The 27,109-nt window shown below is 38.2% G+C and overlaps 1 protein-coding gene across 4 annotated transcripts in view; it reads left to right on the plus strand.

The window, feature by feature from the left end:
• The window catches only part of LOC132300566 (mediator of RNA polymerase II transcription subunit 15a-like), a 51,652-nt gene that overhangs the window by 16,581 nt on the left and 7,962 nt on the right, over nucleotides 1–27,109 (plus strand). For all 4 annotated transcript variants that reach the window (XM_059797697.1, XM_059797698.1, XM_059797699.1 and 1 more), the window contains exons 4-7: nucleotides 1,497–1,608; nucleotides 1,784–1,904; nucleotides 8,489–9,517; nucleotides 12,051–12,121. In XM_059797697.1, coding sequence (XP_059653680.1) covers nucleotides 1,497–1,608; nucleotides 1,784–1,904; nucleotides 8,489–9,517; nucleotides 12,051–12,121 — 1,333 coding nt within the window. The remainder of the gene's footprint in view (nucleotides 1–1,496; nucleotides 1,609–1,783; nucleotides 1,905–8,488; nucleotides 9,518–12,050; nucleotides 12,122–27,109) is intronic.

Raw genomic sequence — 27,109 nt, forward strand, 5'->3', positions numbered from 1 at the left:
AAATAGGCTCGTGGAGTGGTGGTGTTGGTATTCTATTGTTGTAATATCTCTTCGCATCATAGTATCTTCTCATCCACGGAGGTAGGCCGGTTTTGGCTCAACCATGTATATCTTGTGTTTATGTATGATTGCTTTGTTGGCTTTCATTAGATTTATGTATTTGTGTGCTTCTGCTGTTTCAACACTTTTGTTGAGGAGATCGAGAGTGAAATTGATAGACTCGGAAAATGATTTTCGGAGGATTAATTGATAAGTTGCTTTGGTTAAGTTTTGGGAAATTATTTTCCTCCGTAAAAGATTTTCTATGAATTTGGGATTACCATACACCGGAAGACATAGGAAATATTTTTCAGAAAATGTTTTATGCTCAAACAAACGAAGCCTAAATCTCTATTGACATATGATCATTTTTTTTTAACAGAGTAGAATTTTAACAATTGAGGGATGATTTTGGTTATTGGGTGGTGCAACTTAACCCTTGGGTGAAGTAGGAATTTCATGTGTGATTCCTAGAATATTCTTCTTCTTCTCATCTTTCTATTTTATTAATTCTTTGGAATCAGATTTTGTGTTTGATAATGAGTTGGTCCCATCTTCTTCGAATTTTCATCCCATCTTTTACACCCTAACTCTAACAACTTGCCCCTCAAGTTTTCTTCAAATTTTTTCAAGACGCTGTTTCAATGTAAATTTTAAGGCAAAAGGAACAGGGAAAATGGGTCAAGTAGACACTTTTAAGATGAAGCAAATTATGGCCCTTTAGAATCCTCAAAGCCTCTAACCGTTCTTCTACCCTTTATTCCCATAAATGTGCAAGCTATCCCTAACCTCACAACAACAACAACAACAATCAAGCCTTTTTCCCAACTACTTGGGGTCGGCTACATGAATCCTATGCTTCCATTCCGCTGTATTGAAGGCAATAGCCTCAATCAAAGCTGTCCCTAACCTAGCGTATCATATTTCATAAGCCTTACTTTAGGCAGCATTACTTGTGTCTAGTGTTGTTTTGCATTAATTTGATACCAAAGCTGAAATGTTCCAACTTAAATTCCTTTTCCATTTTTTTACCCTATAATTTCTTGATGTAATCACTCTATTATTGCCATGTGAAGGATTAAAACCAAAACTCCAGATTCTGATGTAGAAGTAAGCGCGCAAGGCTTTGATCTAGATCTAGAGGGACATGAATAGGTTGAATTGCACTATTTACTGATTTTAACTAATTTTTGACTTTTAATGAATATAACGACAAAAAGGTAAACTAACTAGAGAGCAAATAAATCAATCTGTTCATCGTGATAATTATAATATATGCACATGTTTTGCTTTCTCATGGGGGAAGTCCGGCCACATGTCGGGGCGCATTGAGTATATAAGCACTTAAGTTACACCCTATTAATCAGTTAAAGCTAAGAGTATCCCAATAACAATATTATGCTCAATTAGTAGTTATGTTTGTTTTACATTTGAAATGTAATGTTTGACGTGTGTAGAATGGAGACTTTGAAGAGGTATCTACCCTTTTCTGGACAAGAGGGACTACAAGAACTTAAGAAAATTGCTGTTAGGTTTGAGGAAAAGATCTATACTGCTGCAACAAGTCAGGTATATTTATCATGATGCCTCTCTTAATTTTTCTAGTGTGCATGTTGCAATGTACGCTCTGTTCTATAATTATATTCTCGCTATATTTTACCTTTAATCTTATTATGACTAGTGGTTCTGTTTATTATTATGTATTACTCCAGAGATATTAATTTCTTTTAATTTTTAATTGCAGTCTGATTATTTGAGAAAAATATCTCTGAAAATGCTGACGATGGAGAACAATTCGCAAAATACTATGGCTAATTCTCTTATGTCCAACCCTTCCACTAATAGCAAAAATCCTTCCGATCCAGGTGATGAATGAAAGATAATATACTTTTATGTAAGAGAAGAGTCATCACAATAGTGAGCGTCATGTACATATGTATACGATATATGTTGTGTTCTTGTTGGGTCATTGCTTATATGCGAGATGATTGTTGTTTATTATGACTCGTAAGTTACATATGGGATGTGCTCCTTTTTTGAGCGCTCTTTAATGAGATCTTATTTATAAAATGAAAAAAGAAAAAAAAGAGAACAAAAAAAGAAACGCTGTTTGTCAAATATAGTTTTCACATGCCTAAAATATTTTCCTTGTTTCTGTTTCCTCAACCTGTTCGTATCCTACTTCTTTAGGATTCAGTGTGTTGGCATGCCCGTGTCACGTCATATCATGGCTCTGTCTCTTGTGTTGCTTATATCTCACAGATGATGACCTAAAATCCTGGTTCGTTCATGAGTGCGAAGAAAGCTGACTCCAAGAAGGCCCCTTATCGCGCAGCTTGCCCAAAAGGCCTTGCTTGCCATATCTTACTGATGTCCTGCCCTTTGATATAGTATCATATTTTATATTCCATGATACTTTGCACACAAAAGTTTCCTTGGCAGAAGTTTTAATAGTGAAGAATTTTCTTGAAACCATTGCTTGGTGCAATGCCAAAATCTTGAGGTACCTCGCTTGTTGAGAATGCAGGTTTGAGACACTACATACAAATAATGTGAAGGTTAGGTCTGCACCTAATCTACCATCCCTAGTACTTTGAACTGGTGTGACCAACGTTGCATTATGTTCTTTTCTTTCATATATTTTCCCCATAATTCACCCATTATTGGTTAGGATCTGCAATGCTTTTCCAAGCAAAATTAGTGACATTGGCATTATTTAACTGAAAATTTCCTAATTCAAGGCCTCCTTGGGCCTTTATCATGCATAAATCATCCCGCGTAATCAAAGGCAAATACTTTTTGAAATTTTCCCCAATATTTATCCATACTGCTACTGGTTGTTTCTTGAAGTTGAAGACAACTCGTAGTCCAGACTGAAAAAAGAATTAATCCTATACTAGGAAGCAAATATTTCGTCTTAGAATTCATCCCCAAGCAAATATTTATCCATATTGTCACATGTTGTTTCTTGAAGTTGAAAGTAGCTCATGGTGCAGGCTGGAAAATTTGATAATTTGGCTGTAATATTGGTGAACTAGTCTGCACTATAGGGCAAATTAGATTTCCAACCAGGGTATTTTTTTCTACATTTATTGAAGAAATATTCCCCAAAAATAATATTTTGGTTAGGCACGAAGGCTCAGAAAAGACTTATTTTCTTGAAGTATTTGCAGTCCTAGGTCATTATTTTCATCTTTTTCTTTTTTCAAGTGTTCTTTATCATGAGAGACTGAGAGAGACAGAGAAAACTTGTACTTGTACTATATTTCACACTTCTACAACCTAATAAGTCTACACAGGCTTATATATAAAGGATACAAGTGACCTTAATAACGCAAGGACCCTACTAACATTATGTAATTACATAATGGCCCAACATATATATATTTATATATAACATTCTAACACTCCCCCTTAAGCTGGAGAATATATATCAAATAATCCGAGCTTGGAACAGATAGTTCTTAACCGGTTATGACCCAATGTTTTGGTAAACATATCAGCTAATTGATCTTCAGACTTCACGAATGGAGTAGAGATGCTCCCACGTAATATCTTTTCTCGAATGAAGTGACAATCAACTTCAATATGTTTGGTCCTCTTATGAAACACAGGATTTGAGGCAATGTGAACTGATGCTTGATTATCACAGAACAATGGAGTAGGAGCTTCAACTGTCAGCCCAAGTCTTTTAGAAAATGTTGTATCCAGGTCAACTCACTAGTAGTATGGGCCATTGCCCTATACTCAGCTTTAGCACTAGATCGAGCTACCACCGTTTGCTTTTTACTTCGCCATGTAACAAGATTTCCTCCTACAAATGTGCAGTAGCCTGTAGTAGGTCTCCTATCTGAAGGAGAACCATCCCAGTCGGCATCTGTAAAACCTTCCACCCTAAGATGACCATTTGATTTATATAGTAACCCAACACCTGGAGCTTGCTTGAGATCTCGGATAATCCGAAGAACAACAATCCAATGTGGCATTCTAGGAGCTCCCATGAACTGACTTACAACACTAACTGCATATGAAATATCGGTCGAGTGATAGTGAGATAAATTAATTTCCCAACAAGGCGACGAAATCATCCCGGATTATTAGATAGATCACCCTCATCAAACACAAGTTTTGTATTCGAATCCATAGGAGCATCAACCGGGCGACCACCCAACATACCTTTTTCTTCTAATAAATCCAATACATATTTTCGTTGGGATAAACTTATACCCTTCTTGGATCTAGTAACTTCAATACCCAAGAAATACCTAAGTTTACCCCAAGTCTTTAGTGTGGAATCGATACTGCAGAAACAACTTCAACTTAGCAATGCCTTCAGAATCATCACCTGTGATCACAATATCATCTACATATACCACAAGAAAGATGAAGCCAGCTTTAGTGCGCTGGTGAAATATCGAATGGTCGGTCTGACATCTGTTAAGACCAAATTTTAATGCCGCCTCAGAGAATTTTCCAAACCAAGCCTGTGGAGATTGTTTCAATCTATATAGGGCCTTTTTAAGGCGACAAACAGTGTGAAGATACTCCCTCTGAGCAACAAACCTAGGTGGTTGCTCCATATAAACCTCTTCTGCTAAGTCACCATGCGAAAAAGCATTTTTAACGTCTAACTGAAACAGAGGCCAATGTCTATTAGCAGCAAGAGAAATCAAAACACGAATAGAAGAAATCTTAGCAACAGGGGCAAACGTCTCATCATAGTCAATGCCATAAGTCTAGGTATAACCTTTGGCAACAAGACGGGCTTTTAAACGCTCAACGGACCCATCTGGAAGATACTTCACAGTGTATACCCAGCGACAACCAACCGATTTGAGACCTGGAGGTAATGGAACAAGATTCCACGTGCCATTCTGATGCGAAGCATCCATTTCATCTTGCATTGCTTTCCTCCAGCCCGAATCAGACAAAGCATCCTGCACAGTCTTAGGAACAAATGTAGTAGACAATTGAGAGGAAAAACATGAGAAGGATGGCGATAAGGAATTATAAGAGACATAATGAGCAATGGGATGATTAGTGACACACAAGTGAGTACCTTTACAAAGTGCAATAGGCAAGGAATCAGATACAGTGGATGGTGTTGGATCCAAAGACTCTGAAGACGATGGAGGAGGCACGACAGCAGATGGCTTTGGTCTTCGAGTGTACACCTATAATGGGGCAGGCAAAGGAGATCTAGGTTGAAGAGAAAGTGAGGGAAGTGGAACCGCAGGAAGAAGCGACTCAGGAGTAATATCAAGAATTGAATCACTATCTGAAAAATATGGGACGGACTCACAAAAGGTCACATCCGCGCTAATAAAGTACAGTTGAGAAACAGGACTATAGCAGCGATAACCTTTATGAGAACGAGAGTATCTAAGAAATACACACTTTGTGGCACTTGGGTCAAGTTAATCAAAACCAGGACCAAGATTGTGGACATAACATACACATCCAAAAACTCTAGGAGTAAGAGAAAACAAAGGAGAATCAGGAAATAAAATAGAATGTGGAGATTTGCCATTTAATACAGATGACGGCATACGGTTAATAAGATGACAGGCAGTAAGAACAGCGTCACCCCAAAACCGTTTAGGCATGCGCATATGAAACAAAAGAGCACGGGTTACTTCTAAGAGGTGTCGATTCTTACGTTCTGCAACTCCATTTTGTTGAGGAGTATAAACACATTAATTTTGATGAATAATTCCTTTATCACTAAGATATGTATCAAAGGGGGTTGAAGAATATTCCTTAGCATTATCAGAACGTAAAATACGAATTGGGCAACCAAACTGAGTTTTGATTTCTTTTCAAAATTTTTGAAAAATTAAAAATAACTCAGAACGATCTTTTATTAGAAACAACCAAGTCAGGCGAGAATAATCATCCACAAATGTCACAAAATAATGGAATTTATTGATTGAAGAATGCTTTATTGGACCCCATACATCTGAATAAACCAAATGAAAAGGACTAGAGACACGATTATTAACCCTAGACTTGAAAGACACGCGATGGTGCTTACTAAGTTGACAAACTTCACATGACAAGAATTTCAAATTACTAAGACTAGGAACTTGACGCTGCAAAACTTGAAGTGATGGGTGACCAAGAAGACAGTGCCACTGGAATGGAGACAGAGAAGACTGAAGAGCCACAGGATAAGGTGCCAAATCAAAGTAATATAAGCCACCAGCTTCATACCCTGTACCAATCTTCTTCTTCGTCTTGAGATCCTGAAACACACAAAAAGTAGGATAAAATGTAACAGTGCACTGAAGAGAATTAGTAAGCTTACTGATAGACATTAAATTATAGGGAAACTGAGGAACATATAAAACAGACGAGAGAGGCAAGGAATCACTAAGTTTAGTTGTCCCCAAACCTGAAACCTCAGCGGAGGAACCATTAGCAAGGGTAACTCTTTGAGAAGGAGGTACAGAATTAAAATCAGATAGAAGAGAAGAACATCCAGTCATATGATCGGATGCTCTAGTGTCTATGATCCAAGGATTGCGAGTGGAAGACAATAGACGTGTGTGCAGTACCTGACTGGGCAAAGGTAGCCATGGAAGATGAATTAGATGCTTGCTTATAAGACAAAAACTGAGTATACTCATCACGTGGAGCAGGGACCGTATCGGATTCAGCTACATTGTGAGATTCAAAAGCAACATCATTTGGAGAGGAGGAAACTTGATTTGCATAAGTAGATGGTTTGCCATGAAGGTCCCAACAAAAATTCACAGTATAATTAGAAAGGCCACAATGAGTACATTTTCGTGATTCCCTACCACGGCCACAGCCTCCCCGTGAATCATGACCGCCACGTGTGGAGGGTCCCCCACGACCTCCACGGAAAGCGGTATTTTCACCCTTTGAAACGATCAATGCTAAACGCTCACCACTCTGTCCAGTATTCAAAGTTGAGGTATCACTGACAAGTGTAGCGCGCTGAAGTCTAGAAAACACATCAGCAAGAGATGGAAGTGTAGGACTGCCCATAATCTGTGAACGAAAAGACTCATAAGCGGATGACAAACCAGTAAGAAAACGGACAACATTAAAGTCCTCACGTTGTTGTTACATACTTCGAACATCAGCAGTAATGGGCTGATACATATTCAGCTCCTCACAAACGCCCATATCTTTGGAATAATACTCTTCTATACTGTGATTATCTTGTTCAAGATTGAAATACTGCTTACAGAGCTCATAAACACGAGTGATATTACCTGTCCCAGAATACAGTTGCTGCAATCTGTCCCATATCTTCTTGGCAGTATCCAAATAAAGTAAAGTGGAACTGATTTGGGGTTCAATACTGTTTATCATTACAGAGATGATCTGAGCATCCTTCTTTTCCCATGCATCAAAAGAAGCATTAGTTTCCTTGAGTTTCTCTTCAGTCAGATGAGTACCAAGGCCTCTACCTTTGAGAAAAATTTTAACAGTTTTAACCCACAATAAGTAATTCTTCCCATTGAGTTTAACGGAAGTCATGGGAGAATGAAGACCAGATGTGGGAGAAAACAAATTTGAACTGGAGGCCATGTTTAACCCAGCAAAACATAGAAGAAAAAAAAAACAGAATTGATATTCTGGCCGAACCTGGCAAACGGGCCTGATCTGGTCAAACGAGCCGGATCTGGGTATCGGGCCGGATTTGGGCTATCCCAGGTTTAGTAAACCAGGGTTGGAATAGCTATTCCGGGTTTAGTAAAGCAGGATTGGAATAGCATAACTGTGTAGCCAAACAAGGGTCTTCTTCTTCACACCTTCACAAACGCCGGTGAACAACGCAGGGGAGGCGACAGCAACTCAATCACAAGCAACGGCCGAATCAATAAGTAGCGACCGCTGCAACTTTCGGCCAAAAAAGAAGAACCTCACCCCTGCAAATCAAGATTGCAGATGTCGGCGAGCTCACTGACAACCAAAGAGGAGCTGCCGGCAACGACGAACAAAGCAGAGACGACGACGAGCAAGCTTCAGATCTGACGACGACGACCGAGGCTGCAGATCTGACAACGACGGTGAACGATCTTCAGATTTGACGACGAACAAGGAACTGCCAACAGACGACCAACACCACAATCGCGATGCTGATCTCAAACAAGAACAACCCAATTACAAACTCTCACACCCATGATCGTGTGCTCTGATACCATGTTCTTTATCATGAGAGACTGAGAGAAAGAGAGAAAACTTGTACTTGTACTATATTTCACACTTCTACAACCTAATAAGTCTACACAGGCTTATATGAAGGATACAAGTGACCTTAATAACACAAGGACCCTACTAACATTATGTAATTACATAATGGCCCAACATATATATATATATATATAACATTCTAACACCAAGCATTCATCCCTAACCTGGTGCTGTTCTCTTTCTCTCTCTCTTATATTTTATTTTTTATTTTTTTGAGCAGCATCTCACAGCATGCAGTCCCAAGTTAACAACCAAGGGCAACCACTTCCTATTCCAATGGCGACCAATCAGGCTCAAGTATGCCAACAGCTATTATCCCAGAATAATATGGCAGCAACTGGGGTACAAGGTTCTGCAAGTTTGACACCTTCGCTACCTCCTGTTACCAGTCTAAATCAAACCACCATGTCAAATGCTGTTGGTCAGAATTCCAACTTGCAGAACATTCAAAATATCTCTGGGGTTTCGCAGAACTCAGTAGGAAATTCAATGGGGCAAGGGGTTCCTTCTAATATTTATGCCAATTCTCAGAGGCAAATGCAAGGAAGGCAGCAAGTTGTTCCCCACCAGCAACAGCAGCAGTATCAGAATCCACAACAGTATCTTTACCAGCAACAGTTGCAAAAACAGCTTTTGAAGCTGAAATTCCCACAGGGGAATAGCACACATTCACTCATGCAATCTCACATGCACCAGCAGCAGCAACAACAACAAAACCTATTTCAATCAACTCAGTTGCAGTCTTCTCAACAATTTGTTATGCAGCATTCTGTCATGCAATCAGCTCCACTATCTAACCTTCAACAGAATCAGCAGACTTCTGTTCAACAGTCAACACAACCTGTGCTTCAGCAACATCCACAAGCAAATTTCAGGCAACAACAACAGCAACAACAGGGTCCCATTATTCATCAACAGCAAACGGCGGTGCAGCAGCAGCAGTCAATGTTGCCAACACAACAGCAGCAGCAGCTAATGGGGCAGCAGCCAAATGCTACAAACATGCAACAGAACCAGCTACTTGGTCAACAAAACAGCATTCCTGACATGCAGCAGCAACAACAGCAGCTTCAGCAGCAGCGATTTCTGGGCCAGCAAAATAATCTTTTGAACCTGCAGCGGCAACAACAGTTAATGAATCAGCAAAACAACCTCTCAAACATGCATCAACAGCAGTTGGGCCCTCAAAGTAATGTTGCTTCACTACAGCAGCAGCATCAATTACTAGGCACGCCAGAGACTCTCATAAGTATGTCATTTTATTCATGGAACTTCAAATATGTCTAGGTTTGCTTCCCATGTTTCTGTTCTCTTATGGTATTCTTATTTTCATATATGCACCGTATTGATATCATTCTTACAGATTTTTACCTTTCCTCATTTCTAATCTCTCAACTTAAGAGTATGCTTAATATAATCTATTTTTTCTTGTTTAATTAAGTAACAAAGTCTTAGGAGTAGATTGTTAGATATTTATGGAGTAGTTTGTTTGTGATTAAGATGCGTCAGAAGAGTTGAATATCCTGACCATGTATATTACAATGGACATATTCTTCATATCAAGCGAAATGGTTTCTTTATTCAGGGTAAACTTCGATTTAGTTCTGGCACAAATATGTGGCAACCTCCATTGTACAAGTGGAAAATCAAGTAAATCATCCTCCAAATTTTTCCCAAAGGCCTGGGTTTAGGGTTGAAGCGGAAGTAGACCGTCGTCAGCCAACCCCCCACCCCCCACTAAAGCAAAATAATAATATTAAAGAAAAAGAAAAAAACGGTTGAGGATGGAGATGCCCGATTTTGAAGGTAAGGTCGGTGTGATTCTGTTTCTGATTGACTTAATTTAATTGAGAATAGTTTGATTGGTATGATGATGAGTGATGATTTTAGAGCGAGGTTTGCGGCAAAAGTTTGGTGACTGGTGATAAAGGAAATATCTGGAGGTTGGGACAATTTTGGCACATGGCAAGAAATGAAGGCTAGGCTACAGAGTAAATGCTGGTCAATTATTATGATATGCAATTCACAGGGCATCATGGCAGTGGTAGAATATGTGTTTAAATTTTAGTGAATCAATGACTAGGAGTCAAGTGGTAGAAGACTGAGGGTAAGAGCTTGCTAGATTTATAGCTGGCATAATGTCTAATATAAGGAGGAAGTTGTTTTCCCATTGGGAGATCCTGAGATCGCGGCGCAAAGGTAGCACCAATGCAGTCATTAAATCGACCTACCATTTCCAAACCATCTTTTTCTCTATGGATGATCCTAAAGAAAAGGGGTCTTATGGATAGCAAGGGATGTGGAAGAGAAACAAGTGCATCAGATGTGAGGAGACTGGTACATGGCATGTCAATATGCATAGAAAACTTGCATACTTGAATGAAACATGAAGAAGAGCCAGAGATAAATAAAATGGCTAGGATAATGAGAATTTGTTTGATTATGGGATGTAAAACATAATGAATTGGACGAGACCAAAGACGATGTTTCATTTCTCTCCATTGTTAGGCGAATCCTTGTAATTCCTAGAGTCGAGGAAGAAGATTGGCAGCACATGTCTATTTTTCAGATTCTAGTTTGTTGTGGAAACTCAAAGCCTATTATTATTGGTAGTCGTTGCTGCATGGATGTTGTCTTGGCAGCCACGGTTGTGTGTCTCAATCTTTCAATCCTATCATATGCACGCACAACTGTACAAAGTGTCATGGATAGGTAGTATTCTCATTCCGGTAACTAACTGTTGTCTTGTTTCTCTTTGTTAAGGTGCTTCTAATGATTCTAGTTGGTGTGACATAATTCCCATGAAGTGACACATATTCTTCTTGGTCGGCATTGGCTCTATGATTGTGACGTGTATCATTGGGGAATAGCGAATACATAATGCTCTTTTTCAGCAGCAAAATGATTGTTTTAAAGCCTATGACTTCAACTTAAATGAAAAAATATAAATGTGAGAAGCCTACAAGTGTTCTTGAAAACAAACAAAAATCCCTTCACATTCTTATTAAGAAGAGGTTTCAGTTACAGAGCATTGAAATGGTGTTATGTATTCTGTTCTCCCTCCCCCAATAAGTAAAATTTATAAAGAAAACAGGAAAGGAACCCCAAGGGGTTGTCATAGTTGGAAAAGACTTGGGCCCTGGTGCTTCATGAAGCATTAGGTCTCATGATCAATTCTTGCTAGGTGCAAACAATTCCATGGAAAGAGGGGGGGGGGGGGGGGGGGGGGGGGGTTGTTGAGTACCATCTAAGGGAAAAAAAAACTGAAAAACAAAACAAGAAAGGCAAGTTAAAACTACATGGGGCCCTCCCCAGGAGAAAAAGAGGGCAAGTAAGGCTATACCAAACTAAAAAAGTGCAAGAAATAGAGGAACAAATCCTACCAAAGAACAGATAGGAAGGGAACACCAGACAGCAAACGCGCAGAGAAAAGAACCTAACAGGAATCCAGGAAAACCAACGATAGATTTTCTGAAGATCACTTCGGGGTTTTTTTGAATGCTAACTATCCTTATGTTTACTGATTTTCCTTGAGATGAAGGTAGCTCAATTTTACTTATGATAGAATAATTAATGCCTTGCTGAGTCAAGGCTTCATTTCTGGAGAGGTTTCTGAATATTTTTTAATTTTCTCTCGCCATAGGTGGTAAACAGTAGCCTGCAAGTCAGGGTTACTTTGCTGAAAAATATGAATCATGCTACTTATATTTTGTTTCTTAATTTTGCCATCGAATTAATACTTAATTAGGTAACATATGCACAAGTTTATATTTGTGGTGCAGCTTCTTTGGATTCGACAGCTCAGACGGGAAATGCAAACACTGGCAATTGGCAGGAGGAGGTCTATCAAAAGGTACTATATTATTATTATTATTAAAGTCAATTGCGATGTTGGACATTAAGGAAAACAAGGTGGTCTGGGCCTATGTAAGGATTGAAAATGACATCCAGATTCCATGTTAGATAGTACTTGGGTCCATTATAACTGATGATATTCCCTATTTCTTATTTGGGCTTGCCTTTGGGTGTTTCCTCTAGAAGGGCAGGTAGTTAGGACCCGGTTATTGAGCGTTTCGAGAAAAGGTTGGCTGGGTGGAAAAAGCAGTATCTTTCGAAAAGAGGAAAGGTCACGTTGGTTAAGAGTGTTCTGTCCAGTCTTCCAACTTATTTTCTTTCCTTGTTCCCGATTCCATCTTCCGTTGTTATTGAGATGATTCAACGTAATTTCCTTTGGGGTGGTAGGGGAGAGGAGTTTAAGTATCATCTTGTTAGGTGGAAGCAAGTTTGTAGGCCCATTAAGTCGGGAGGTCTTTATCTCCCGTTTCCAAATTCCCTCCTCGGTGGCTGAGAGGATTGAGCGTTTGCAGCGCAATTTGTTGTGGGGAGGGAAAGGGGAGGAATTCAAGTTTCACCTGGTCCGTTGGGAGCATGTTTGTAGGCCGATTCGGAATGGAGGGTTGGGGCTTAGAAGATTGGTGCCTTTCAATAAAGCTCTCCTTGGGAAATGGTTATGGAGGTTTAGAGTGGAGAGGCATTGGCTTTGGAGGAGGGTTGTGGTGAGCAGATTTGGGGAGAAGAGGAGGGTGGTGCTCTCTTGAGATGCGTGATCCTAGGGGTGTGGGGGTTTGGAAGTTTATTCGACAGGGTTGGGTTGATTTTTCCAATCATGCTCGGTTTCGTCTCAGGGATGGTAGGCGGATTAGTTTTTTGGAGGATATCTGGTGTGGGGACATCCCTCTTGCTCTTGCTTTCCCTCGACTGTTTAGGATTGCTTCGGATAGGCAGGCCAGGGTGATCAACTGTTATCATCTTGATAATGGGAGATTGGTTTGGGATGTTCGATTCAGGCGGATGATCAACTGTTATCATCTTGATAATGAGAGATTAGTTTGGGATGTTCGATTCAGGCGTCTGTTTCAGGACTGGGAAGTTGACGATGCCATTCGTCTTCTGGAGGTTTTGTATCGGCAGGGTGTTATGGTCGGAGATTCTGATATTTGGATTTGGGCTCCCAATGCTCAAGGTCGCTTTAATGTGCGGTCTTTCTTCAGGTGTCTCACTCAAGAGCCTGCAGGTCCTTTCTCTTGGAGGGCAGTTTGGCGTTCTAAGGCTCCTCTTAAGGTGGCCTTCTTTTCTTGGACCTCTGTTTTGGGAAAGATTTTGACTCAGGATAATTTGAGAAGAAGGAATTAGGTGGTGGTTAATCGGTTTTTTATGTGCCGTCGGGATGAAGAGTTAGTGGATCATCTTCTTTTGCATTGTCCTGTGGTCAAGGATTGTTGGGATTTGATGCTTGGACTGTTTGGTTTTCTTTGGGTCATGCCTGGCTCTGCTAGAGGTTTGATTGAGGCTTGGAAAGGCTGTTCTGTGGGGGCTCACATTCGAGAGGCTTGGAGGGCCACGCCTCTCTGTATTTGGTGGTGCATTTGGCTTGAGAGAAACAGGAGATACTTTGAGGGAAAAGAGTCTCCTATTTCTGTTATGAAATTCTCCATTGTTTCCACTCTTTTTTGTTGGGTTTTGGGTAGAGATTATAGATCTTTTGAGGACATTGTTGATTTTTTGGCCTCTTTGAAGGTTTAGTGGTTTTTGCTTCTTGTTGTTCCTTTGGGATGCGCTCCCCTTTTGAGCGTTTTTTTATACAATTCTTACTTATCAAAAAAAACAAAAGTCGGGAGGTCTTGGGATTTGGAGATTGGCCCCCTTTAACAAGGCTCTTCTTGGCAAGTAGCTTTGAAGGTTTGGTAGTGAAAGACATAGACTATGGAGGAAGCTTATTGCTTGTCGGTTTGGGGAGGAGAAAGGGGGATGGTCTGCTAGACCAGTTAGATCTGCTATTGGTGTGGGCGTGTGGCATTCCATTGGGAAGGGATGGGATGAGTTTTCCAAACATATTAGATTCAGAGTTCGGGAAAGTCGAAATGTTCGGTTTTGGGAGGATCCCTGGTGTGAGAATCGTTCATTGGGCAGACGGTTTCCTAGATTGTTTAGTATTGCTGTGGATTGTCATGCTATGGTTGCTGACTGCTATCACCTTGATAGCGGTAGGTTTTCTTGGGATGTTCAGTTCCGACGAGTTTTTTGGATTGGGAGCTGGATGATGTTTTTGACCTTTTGGATCTTTTGTATCGATAATAGGTGGATGGTACTAGGGTGGATATCTTGACTTGGGTGCCTTCATCACAGGAGATTTTTCAGGTTCGGTCTTTCTTTTTCTATATTTCCGGTTTTCAGGCCCCTTCTTACCCGTGGAAAACGGTTTGGCACTCGAAGGCTCCTCTTAGGGTGGCTTTCTTCATTTGGACTGCTGTTTGGGGTAAGATTTTGACTGCTGTTTGGGGTAAGATTTTGACTCTAGACAATTTAAGAAAGAGAAGACGTATTATTGTTAATCGGTGTTGTTTTTGTATGACCGATGGAGAGTCTGTGGATCATCTTCTCCTGCACTGCCCAGCGGCCCAGGATTGTTGGAGCCTTATGTTGGGTCTCTTTGGCATCCAGTGGGTTATGCCTCGGACCACACGGGGTCTTATGGATATTTAGAGGGGGCGTGGGAACTCGTGTTTGCGATTTCTGGAGGATGACTCCTTTTTGCATCTGGTGGGGCCTGTGGAAAGAGCGTAATAGAAGATCATTTGTTGGGGAGGAATTACCTATTGGGGCTTTAAAGTACTCCATTATTTGTTCTCTTTTTTGTTGGGGTTCGGGAAGAGATTGTTCTTCTACAGAGGAGATCGTGGATTTTTTGGGGTCCTTAGGTCGATAGGTCTCTTCTTTCCTTGGTTTTGTTTTGCTTTGGCTTTGTACTGTTTTCGGGACGTATTCCCCTTTTGAACGCCTTCTAATACAATTTATTTATCAAAAAAAAAAAATTATAACTGATGATAGTTTCTACTGTAACATATAAACTAGCAAGAAGCTATGTAGATAGTGAAAAGGATTTTAAAGAATATAACTAAAAGTATTACTCAAGTAATCAATTGTAGAAAAAAGAAAGCATCTTTCCTCAAGTCTTGAAGAGATAAGTGAAGTGCCGGAAAAAGACGATTAGCATCTGCATTCTTTCTTAGAAGATAAACAGCTCAAATTTATATAGTTCCCATCACATATCTATCAGTGATTGAACTAGAAAACGATTTGAAAGGGGTCAGCCTTGTACAGTAATAAAGGCAAAAAAAAAAAAAAAAAAAAAAAAAAAGGTACTATTTTAATAAACAAAGGAACTTTAACTTAAATGAATTTCATTTAAAATTGCTCATACTTCCATTTCAACTTTTTTGGTTGATGGTCCCTTATAAATTATTATCAATCTCAAATATTAAAAGCAATTCAAATTAAATGAATTCTGGAAAGAATCCTGTATATTCATAAAATCTATAATTTAGAAAAATATATATATAAGTTATGAACTCACAACTTTGATATGATTAATATTATATATTTTTGGTAGACTAAGATGTTAATTAATGACGATCTTAGAAAAATTTTGGTCAACCACCCATTTCCAAGAAGCCCGACATATCAGTGAAAAGTTAGTAGATTAAAGAAACAATAAACAAACTTAGAGAGAAAGGTAAACATGCTACAAGCTCTAATCTCCTCCGTATACATATATGTATATACAAGTACATATATTTTTAGGACTGTATAGCTATGATAAACTTCACTGGCCTTTCTTCTAAAAGACAGTGTGTTCTCTTTACAATTATAGGTCAATTTGATTAGTGCAATACTGCTAATTCACAAGAACATGGGTTAATCTTAGCGTTTGAATATCCAGTTAGATTTAAAGCCAACCTGATTGCAGAATTTTAAGTAGAGCAGAGTCGTCATGATCGATGATGTTGGTAGATTTCTTGGGAAACAAATTGAACCCTCTAATCAGCTTCTAGGCATGAATTAGTAGAAATCTAGCATTTGAAGTTACTGTAAAAGAGAAAGGAGGGAGAAGAACAAGAAGAGGTAGAAAGAGAAAACTCTTCATCACTTTCTAAATCTCTGTTCTCAAAAACCGTTTGTACAATCCATGCAATATAAAGAATGAAATATATTTCAGAGAGAGAATGTTATAGAGAGAATGAGAGCTTCAAAAGTAGATAAGTTGATATTGTGAAGTTTTGGGTTGTGGGGGTGTTTTGGGTTGGGGGGAGGAAGAAAGAGGAAATGATTGTGGTGGGTTTTGGGGGAAGTATGTATAAAGGGGTTTTGTTAATAAAAAAAATAGTGGGGGCATTATTAGGATTTTGACAAAAAAAAAATTAGGAATGTAATATAAATAAATTCAGTGGGGACGGCTCGCCCTTCATGGCTCCGTGCCTGCTCACTATTAAACCCTTAAAGATATGCTAATTGTGATAATATGTTCATGACATGTATATAAAATCAAAATTTCTCTTTATTTGATTTTACAATATTGTGGACTTTATTCACGGTAATTAGTCACATGGGTGTCCCCTTTGGCCCTTTTAGTAATACTTCTAGTTTTAAATAATAAAAAAAGGAAAATATATATATATATATATATAGCGAATGTTATTGTTGCTGTAGTGTGAACTGTATCCTGCTGCAGGGATGTTAATAATAAAGCTGCATTATCATGGTGAATGTTGTTCAGTAACCCTAGCAGTAATACTGGCAAGCGTCTCAATTTACTTTCTTTTAGGGCCCATTTTGCAAACAGACTGCCATTTGATAACTCTCTCCCTCTCTCTCTCTCTCCCCATGAAATTGAGGACCTTTCTGTTGTCTTGGCTTTTATACTATTATTGTTGTTTCAATCAGATGTATATCTTAATGTTGCATGATTGAGTCAAATACTTATTGATATCAAATGGATTCATCTTTGTTGGGCTGCTCATTTCCCTGGCTTTAGGTCCCAAACTATTAGTTTGTCTATTACCTCCCAAACAAGTTTCGTAGTGGCCCAAATACTGTCCATTTAGCCCAAAACACGTTTTATTTTTTTCCCATTTGAAGATCTGAGTGCTTGTGCTTGCCAGCTGCCTTCCACTCACCAATATCAACCCTTATCCCGCTGAAACATGGCCCAAGACCCTCATTCCCCATGCACACATCCCCATTACGTGAGATCTACTCCATCCTCTTCCTCGCATCTCTATCAAACTCGCAACTTGAAATGCTCATAAAACCAACTTCAAACTCGCATCACCGCACGTTCTCTTTTTATTCACCGCAACCCTAGCTGTCTCAGCATCGTAAGACAATTGGAAAAGCAAGAGTGTGCCCACCAAGGCCCAAAGGCGATTCCGAGACACAACAAGAGATTCTCCATGCCCCAATTGTCTACTGCTCAATCTGGGTTAGGCCATATACCCTGATCGTCCAAGGTGAAGTCGATTCCTCTCTTTGATGGATTCTTGAGATTTCTGGTTACATCAGCATATGAGTAGAGCAATTCTTTTACTGTTCATGGCATAAAACAACACCAGAACAACCCCAAATCAATTCTTTGTTATTCCCAAAATACTAATACCTTTTGGATGGGGTCATTTCGGATTCTCATAATGCTTTTGTCCGATGTGTGGGACTTCAGGCCTATTAGTTTGGTGGGATGCCTTTTGTCCGGTGCAAATGTTTCCTAATAATCTATCCTATAGGTTTGGGTATAACCTTTTGCTACTAATATTGCTTTGAAGCTCTTCACTGAACCATCTACCTTATGCTTCACTGTGAATACCCATTTGCAACCGTCTTCTTTCCCTTTGGTAGCTCAACAAGTTCCCATGTAGAATTTTTCTGTAAAGCTTCCATTTCTTCAATCATGGCAGCTTTCCACTAGGGGTTATCAAGAGTTTCTTGTAACTTATTAGGGGCAGACATGGATGATAACTGCTTTGCAAATATTTTATAAGATGAAGATAAACGATGTGAAGACACATAATGAGAGATGGGATATTTTACAACTGAAAAACCAAAATGAGAGGGAGGTTTTCTTTTTCGAGTCGGATAACGTGCCATATTCTCAATAACTAATTCAGTAGCATCATGTGGTTGATCAAGTTGATCAATAGGTAAATGAGCTGACTCATTAATAGAAGTATCAATAAAGGGTTTAGAGGAAGGAACTATCTCAGGATTACCTGTCACAAGAGCGCTTAATTGGTCATTGGGTGATCAGCAGGTGTTGTATGTGTCTTCTCCCTTCTTGAGTATGCAAGTATGTGTGGCTCAAGGAATTTCTTTGAAGTCGGTGCAGAATTTTCAGGAGATTCCTTCGAAGTCGATGCAGAAGTTTCAATAGACAATGATACACTGTTAATGGTAGTGGCAATACCTCCCAAGACTTCTCTTCATTTCCCAAATTCTCCCCCTGAAGAGAAGCATTTGAATCTCCCCTTGAATAGTAAGCCTGATTTTCAACAAAAGTAACATCCATGGAAACAATCATCTTTGTTGAAGGAGGGTGATAGCATTTGTATCCCTTTTGTGTGGCAGAATACCCCAAGAAAATACACTTGAGTGCTCTCGGATCCAGCTTACTCCGGTGTTGTTTGTGGATATGAGTATAACAAACACAGCCAAACACTTTGGGTGGAATGTGAAGAAGAGTTGGAATAGCGTGTGTTTTGGATAATTTCTAAAGAGGAGTTTGAAACTGAAGGACTTTTGAAGGCATTCTATTAATGAGATATGCTGCAGTAAGAAGAACATCTCCCCAGAAAGTTTTAGGAATGTTCTTAGAAAAGAGTAATGACCTGGCAACCTCTAAGAGATGGCGATTCTTATGCTTTGCTACTCCATTCTGCTGGGGTGTGTCAACACATGAAGTTTGATGAATGATGCCATGAGCCTGAAAATAGACACTAAGCCCTCTCTTAAAATACTCCCCTCCATTATCTGATCGTATAACCTATACTCTCGTGTTAAACTGGGTCAAAACCATTTGGTGAAAGGATTGGAAGGTGGAAAAAACATCACTTTTTTCTTTCAACAAATAGATCCATGAAACACGAGTGCAATCATCAATAAAGGAAACAAACCCTTTAGAACCTAAATGATTAGGAACACGGGTTGGCCCCCACACATCACTGTGAACAATTGAGAAAGACACAAAATTTTTACTAAAACTTGAAGGAAAAGAAGTGCGATGGGGTTTGGTTAACACACAACTATCACAATGAAAATTAAAAACATCAATTCTGGAGAATATAGATGGAAACAACTTATTCAAATAGCTAAATGAGGGGTGTCCTAATGTTTTGTGCCATAGTCAAATCTGCTCTTCTGATGTCGACCTGCCAACTATTTGATTTGCTTTTCCATTCGAAGCCCAGTTCATATCTAAGTAGTACAAACCACCTCTTTCTCTACCACGACCAATCTTCGCTCCTATAAGAAGGTCCTGAAAGACACAGTGAGTATCAAAGAATGTTACGGAACATTTAAGAGCCTTAGTAATCTGACTAATGGACAATAGGTTATCAGATAAACATGGAACATGTAAGACACTAGAAAGAGACATCGAAGAAGTAATTGGAATGGAACCTTCCCCAGACACAATAAAAGTAGATCCATTTGTTGTTTTAACACTCTTTGTATTAGGATGAGTGTTATAAGAAGAAAAAAATCTAGATTAATGTGTCATATGATAAGTAGTACCTGAATCAATTATCCAAGATGACTCAACACAACCAGAATTGTTGAAGGCTAATCCAAAGTTACCTGTACTGGCTGAGTTACATGAAGCCTCTTTTGAGGATAGCTTCTGAGCATACTCTTACATCATTTTATCAACCTGAGCTTGAGAATATTGTGGTTGGTCTGCAAAAGAAGATTGTGCGTCAGACTGCACATCAAATGTTGTATAATGTGCTCTAGAATTTGAATTATCCCCCTTCTTTCCACCTTTCTTACAGATCCAGTCTGGATAACCTTTCAACTTAAAACAGTCTCTCGAGTATGTCCAGCCTTATTACAGTGTGTACAGAACAAAGACTCTTTTTTCTCAGGTTTCCTCAAGCGAGAGGTAACCAATGCAGTTGGAGTCTGCATAGTAGCCAAGGCTGAACTCTCCTATGAGACACCTGTAAGCATGGTGGCTTGACTGAACTCCTCACGTTGAACATAGGCATATGCACTGCGAAGATTGGGCAGAGGATCATGCCCTAAAACCTGTACTATAATCTGATCAAACCCTGGGTTGAGGCTGGCTAGGAAATCGTAGATCCTTTCATTCTCAATTCTCTTCTTTAGCTTTGTTGTATCCCCAACACACTCCATATCACATGGCTGGAGAAAATCCAGCTCCTGCCAAATGGCCTGCAAAGTAGAAAAATAGCTAGTCAATGTCTTCTCCTGCTGTTGAGTCTCATTTGCCTTGTGCCTCAGTTCATAAATCTGTGAAGCATCACTACCATCAAATTAGGTTTGAGCCATGGCTTCCCAAATAGCGTGAGCTGTGGGAATTTGAAGAAAACTGGCGTTAATATCTGTAGTCATTGAGTTAAGAAGCCATGACATCAATATGGCATTCTCCTCCAACCAAGTAGAGAAGGAAGGTTCAGTATCCGCTGGTTGTTTCTTCACTCCAGTCAAGTACCCCAACTTTCCCTTTCTTGTGATGTACAACTTCACAAACTGGGACCAGACAGAATAATTCATCCCATCAAATTTGTAAGAAGTCATCTGCACACTCATGTTATTAAGTTGATTTGTCACAATCGAAGGAATGGGTGGCGCTGTACTAAAATCAGAAGATATAGAGGTCGACAGACATGGTTCGATGTCTACGGTGTTTAGAATCAAGGCTTTAGGGTGTTGTCCAAGACAATTGCACACCAAGAGAACAAGAATAGGAGGACAAAGAGAATGGGTCAGCGGTAATCGCCCAGACCCGTGAAACTTTTATCTCTTTCTCACACTATTGCTTTGATACCATGGAGAAATTGTCTCTATAAAATATTATGCCTCATATATTAACATTAACATCTTGTACAAGTATATATAGGGAAGAGGGAAAGTTATACAAGGAAAAGAATAAAAAATATTCCTACAAATTCGTTCATAATTTAAAGCAATCAATCTATCCTATTTTACTGCAATCAATCTGTCCTACAATCTTGTTCTAATTTACAATAGTCAGAAATCAATCAAATCCCTAAAATCAAGGGAAATAATATATATCTTCCAACACTCTTTTCCTATTTCTTATTTGGGGTTGCTGCTTAGGGCGCCGTCGAGGCTAGTGGGATTTTGGGATCCTGTTGTGGAGAGGTTTGAGGGGAGGCTGGGTGGGTGGAAGTGTTGGGAAACGTGCTAGTTTTAAAAACTTTTCGAGGGATTTAAATTCATAGATCTTGATTCATCACTTAGAGACAAGTTTTATGCAAAAATAAAACATGATGTATCATTCAATTAAAAGATTGAATACTTACATCAAGGTTTGAGTAAACCTTAGATCTCTCCTCTAAAGTGAATGTTCTCACTTATTGTAGATCCCTTTTGCTAGACACCTTTTCCATGGATCTCCATCTTCTTGGTAATTCTTTTGCCTTTAGGAATCACTCATATGCCTCCATGAATGACCTTGGAAAACTAGGCTTGTGGGAGCCTCCATTAGATGAGAACATAAACCCTAATTTTCTAGAGAGAGAAAATTTATTCCTTTTTCCTTCTCATAAAAATCACCCCCTAAAATATACATAGACCATGTATATTTATAGGCAACATAAAAATAAAGAAAAGGAAACAACAAATCCTTCTCCATCTCTAATTCATATGTCTCAAATCTAATATGATTCCAATATCAAGTTGGGTTATGAGTGAGAATCCATTGGGCCTATTATTTTATTGGCTACAATGAATTAATAATTGGCCCGGTCCATGGACCCAATTCAATTAATTCATAAATTAATTTCTACTCCACTAAAAGAAATTAATTGAACTCCAATTAAATAATAAATAACCTCTAAGTTAATATTGCACTTTGACCCCTCTATGCATAATTAGTTATCGGATAAATATAGCCATCAATCCGACTACTTAATTAATATATTTATTTTGGTACCTTTGATTATTTCTGGCTCGATCACAATAAAACATTTGTTTGACAAAAATAATAATTTAAATAAATAAATATATAATAAATCATTTTGTCTAAAAACACACGAAGGCCTTCGAATTTACTTTGTGATCAACCATAATCAATACAAAATAAATACAAGTAGCAATGATGCAAATATTGAAAATATAACCCTCTAACTATTAATTACATAACTACCCAAAGTGTCGGTCTAAGGATCCCGAAGAATCCGCCGAACAAATCAAAGTAATTATTAATTAATAAAAGAGTCTATACTTTTTTCATGCTTAAGAGTCAAATGCCATGACGGTGATAGGGAGTAATTGCATACGACGGCTCTCGCAATATATCTCAACCTAACGCGGATCCAGTTCAAGTCTTAATTAATTATGAGTCCATCCATAATTACCGACTATGAACAATTTATAATTACTATTTATATATCATGCATTGATTGTCATCACATACATATATATAAATATTTCTTGTAATTAACTGGACACTATCAATTTCATAGTGAATTGAAACATAATACATTGAATTCACCAATTATATAAATCATAAATATTTCAGATATGTCAGGAACATATGTCAATACAATCCAGATAGGAATTTGCTATGCCAGGGCATATAAATCCCAACAGCTCCCACTTGCCCTCATAGCCAATTCAAATTGCACCTAACTTCAATGTTATCCAGATGATGATCAAAATTATTGATCAATCACACCTTTGATAATGGATCAACAAAGTTGTGTTCCAATGCAATGTTTTAACTACAAGTGCATTTTCTTGCCGGACAATATCATGTCGAACATGATACTTCCTCTCAGTGTATCTTGTTCCTCTATGGAACCTTGTGTCATTGGTTTGGACTACTTCTGCACTATTGTCACAATATAGCTCGATAGGCAGGCTAGTATGCTCCACAACCTCTAAATCAGTGAGATCAAACCAATAGGCTTATATTGCCACCTTTAAGGCTGCAATATGTTCCACCTGCAGGTTTGAGTCAACAGTTGAAATCTGTTTGACAATCTACCAACTGATTTCCCTTCCATTAAGTGAACATACACTAAGTCATGAACCTCATAGTATCTACTTCTGATTGAAAATCAGAACTAGCATACCTGACTAGGACCATATCATCACATCCATAAATGGGTATGATATCATTGATTCTCCTTAGGTACTTAATGATATTTTTCACAATAGACCAGTTGTCAAGTCCAGTATTGGACTGATCTCTACTGACTATCCCTACCATGTAGCGGATGTCCTGTTTGGTATAGACCATGGCATATATGAGACTCTCATATGCCGAAACATATTGTTCCAGTCTCATTTGCTCAATCTCCTCTGCTAGTCTTGAAAAACTACTTACTAGAGAGAGCGATCCATATCAATAAAGCAAGAACTCATTCTTTGAGTTATGCATACCAAACCTGGTCAAAACTTTATCAATGTAGGATTATTAAGATAAGCCTATTTTCCTTTTAACCTGATCTTGCAAAAGCTTGATCCTAGGAATATAGCTTACATCTTGAAAATCCTTCATTTAAAAGTAATTGAACAACTACCTTATAATTGATGACAAAACTTCCACGTCATTATAAATGAGTAGGATGTCATCAATATATAGAATTAAGAAAAATAATAACATTCCCTTGTATACTCATGATTTATTCACTAAGAAATCTTCTGGTATCTTTTTGTAGATTAACTTGCCTTCCATAGGAATCACCCTACTAGAAAGTTCTACAAGATCCCAGAATTTATTAGAATACATAGATTCCAACTCTGATTTCATAGTAACTCACCAAAACGATCTGTATCCACATCAGTTCACGCTTCCGTGTAGCTTACTGGGTCCAACTCATGTTTAACAGGGATGTCCATAATGGTCTCACCTAAAAACATGATTCTGTCGAATTGGATGACAATCCTCCCACTACATCAATGTACCGATGCAAGAATCTGTGTAGTAGATGATGCTAACGCATCAATAGGGAATTCATATATTATTCTCAATCTCTATAATAAGTGTGTTCACATGTGGTACACCTGGTACTCATACCAAATTCTCTAACATTATGCTACTAGGTATGTGATTCATAATATGATTCTCCTATAGATAAACAGTGAGTGAAAACAATCAACTTTTATCTTTGAGATCATAAAATAATCCATCCTAGTGACATTTAGAGTAGCTATCAAATCTAGCATGCCTATGATCTGCTTCCAACTTACTTGTCCATATCAAGCGCACATGTGCAAGACTACCCCATATGTGCATATGATTCAAACTAATATTTAGTCAAAAACACAGCTCAACGGTATCCTTGAGACAGACTAAGATGGAATGCAGTTCATAATGCGCATCGATGTCATTAACGCTAAACTCTTAAATGAAAGAGATAATGTGGCATTACTGATCATAGATCTAACCATGTTAAGTGGAATTCTGTTATTCCTATTTGACACCTAAATTAATTTAGCGTCAATTGCGGAAAACTGGTACACAACACCCTCATTGACCATATAGTCTTTGCACTATCCCAAGAAATACTCAAATACTCGATCAGATCGAAAGTGTCTTGATAAGTTTACCTAATCTGAGCTCCACATCAGTCTTGACCCTCTCAGAATATACCAAAAGTATAAGACTTGTGTCGCAACAGGTAAATTTATCCAAAACGTGAGTAATCTTGATTGGATGTTCATAAGACTACACGTGTACGTGTGTACCGACTCCAATTGTTCTTTATGTCTATTTCATTTGGCTGATTAAGCCCTTAGAGTTATCTATCCTTCAAAACAAGATTCACAAGTTTGGTTTAGGCTCCTCTGCCTCACTAGGTAATAAACCTTCTTTAACCAATCTTTAAATCTCATTTTGATTGATTACAACCCAAAAATAGACACCAAAAATACAATGAGTCAGGAATAACAAATTTTCTCTTAACATTCAATCTAGAAGATGCAACATTAGTTTCTACATCCTGCAAATCTTAAGAGCTTGTGATTATAGTATATTAACCATCTTTCAATACACCAGAAGCAATCACATATCTATTCAATTTTATAAAACCAGTTTTACAAAATAACGATCTAGTTTTTATAAGCCAAAAGTGAAATAAGAATGAGATTGCGTTTCACTTCTGTGCATAAAGATAGTTCTCTAATACTAATATCCTCATACTCTCTAATTTCAGATGTAATACTCCCACTGACTTAGTTACAACCTTGGCATCAGGTCAAAAGATAAATATATACCCATATCATCAAGGCTTCTGGATTCCTGAAATCCTTACAATAAATTGCAAACATGTTTAGTGGCTCCAGAATCTATCCATCAGGAATTAATAGATACAACCACATAACATGGCTCAATGATTAAATATATATTTTCCTATGCCACGTCATTGCTTAGACAGTTTGTCCTTTAGTGTCTTAGTTAACGGCAAAAGAAACAGTTTCATTCGCCCTCAACATACACTGCCTTATTCCCTTTAACCTTTTAGATACCTATGTTTTGTGCTAGCCTAGTCCTATTATCATCCTTCTTCTTTGCTTTGCCCATCCACTTGGGCCTAGAAGAAGATGGTATAGACTAGGTTAGATTGATAGGAACGCCCATACTCTTGATTATCCCTTCTTCTGTTACCAATTCTATAAGAATATCAGCGAGTGTGAACTCAAACTGATTCCTTATTTAGTTCACTCTAACAGAGTCGAATGAGTTTGGTAACAAGGCAATAATCATGTCAACTTGAAACTTACCACCCAAGTCAGCCTTATTGATCTCCAGCTAATTTTTAAATAATGAACAATCATTTTCCAAAATTTGATTTCAAACTGGAGTTCATCAGGCTATCTTGATGGTATTTAAATTTGACACAGTACTTAGGCATATGCTCTATCTAATCTCACCAAAATATCTCATTGACATTTAATATGATGCTTGAAGAAAATAAAATAATACAAATGTTAGCTTTGGAGTATATTCGAGCTAAACTCTAGAATATTGCACCAAGTCATATCATTTGCCTTATCTAATTTATTAAAAGCATTAATGTCAAATTTGGTATCTCAAAGTAAAAGAGATAGGTATAGGAGTAATAAACACATTTTGTACCCTTACGTTGTGAATAAAATATCTAAGTTCATTTTCCAGTCATTATAAATAAGGTCCAATATCATAGAATATGTAAGCAAGTAGATAAACTGGATTAGACATAATTAATCTGAATATAAATGCATTCATACAATATGCAAGGTGAATTATTAATTCTGTCATGCATATTTAAAATTAAAATGAGTTTGTTAACAACATAATATAATAAATCTCAATCAAACAAGAGATCATTATCATTATTGGTGAACAATCCCTTTTAATTAATGCGGGTCCCTCAACTCTGTAGCATAATAAATCAACCAATCAATATGTCAATAACTTATCCTGTTGGAGGAGTTCATTATTACTATTGTTGAGATTCATTTACTATTAGGTGAGCACTTCCATTAAAATAGTATGTGGGTCCCTTAACCACTGCATGAAAAATCGGATAACCAATACACCAATAACTTATTCGGTTGGCGAAGTTCATTATTGCTATTGGCGGGCAAATCCCATCATCTCCATATCTCTTAAAACAATGCCTTGTCTATCTATATGAAATGACTCCCGATTATGTTTAGCCTTTCTAAAATCACCTAGTGTAGACCACTCCGTTGGGGAGCTAACACTATTGATTTTAGATTGAGTGTATAACATTATTAATGCTCTAATGAAAAATAA

Source organism: Cornus florida, unplaced genomic scaffold (assembly GCF_030987335.1).
Source record: "Cornus florida cultivar Cherokee Brave unplaced genomic scaffold, ASM3098733v1 CherokeeBrave_3.0.0_Hap2_Chr03, whole genome shotgun sequence".
Taxonomy (NCBI): domain Eukaryota; kingdom Viridiplantae; phylum Streptophyta; class Magnoliopsida; order Cornales; family Cornaceae; genus Cornus; species Cornus florida.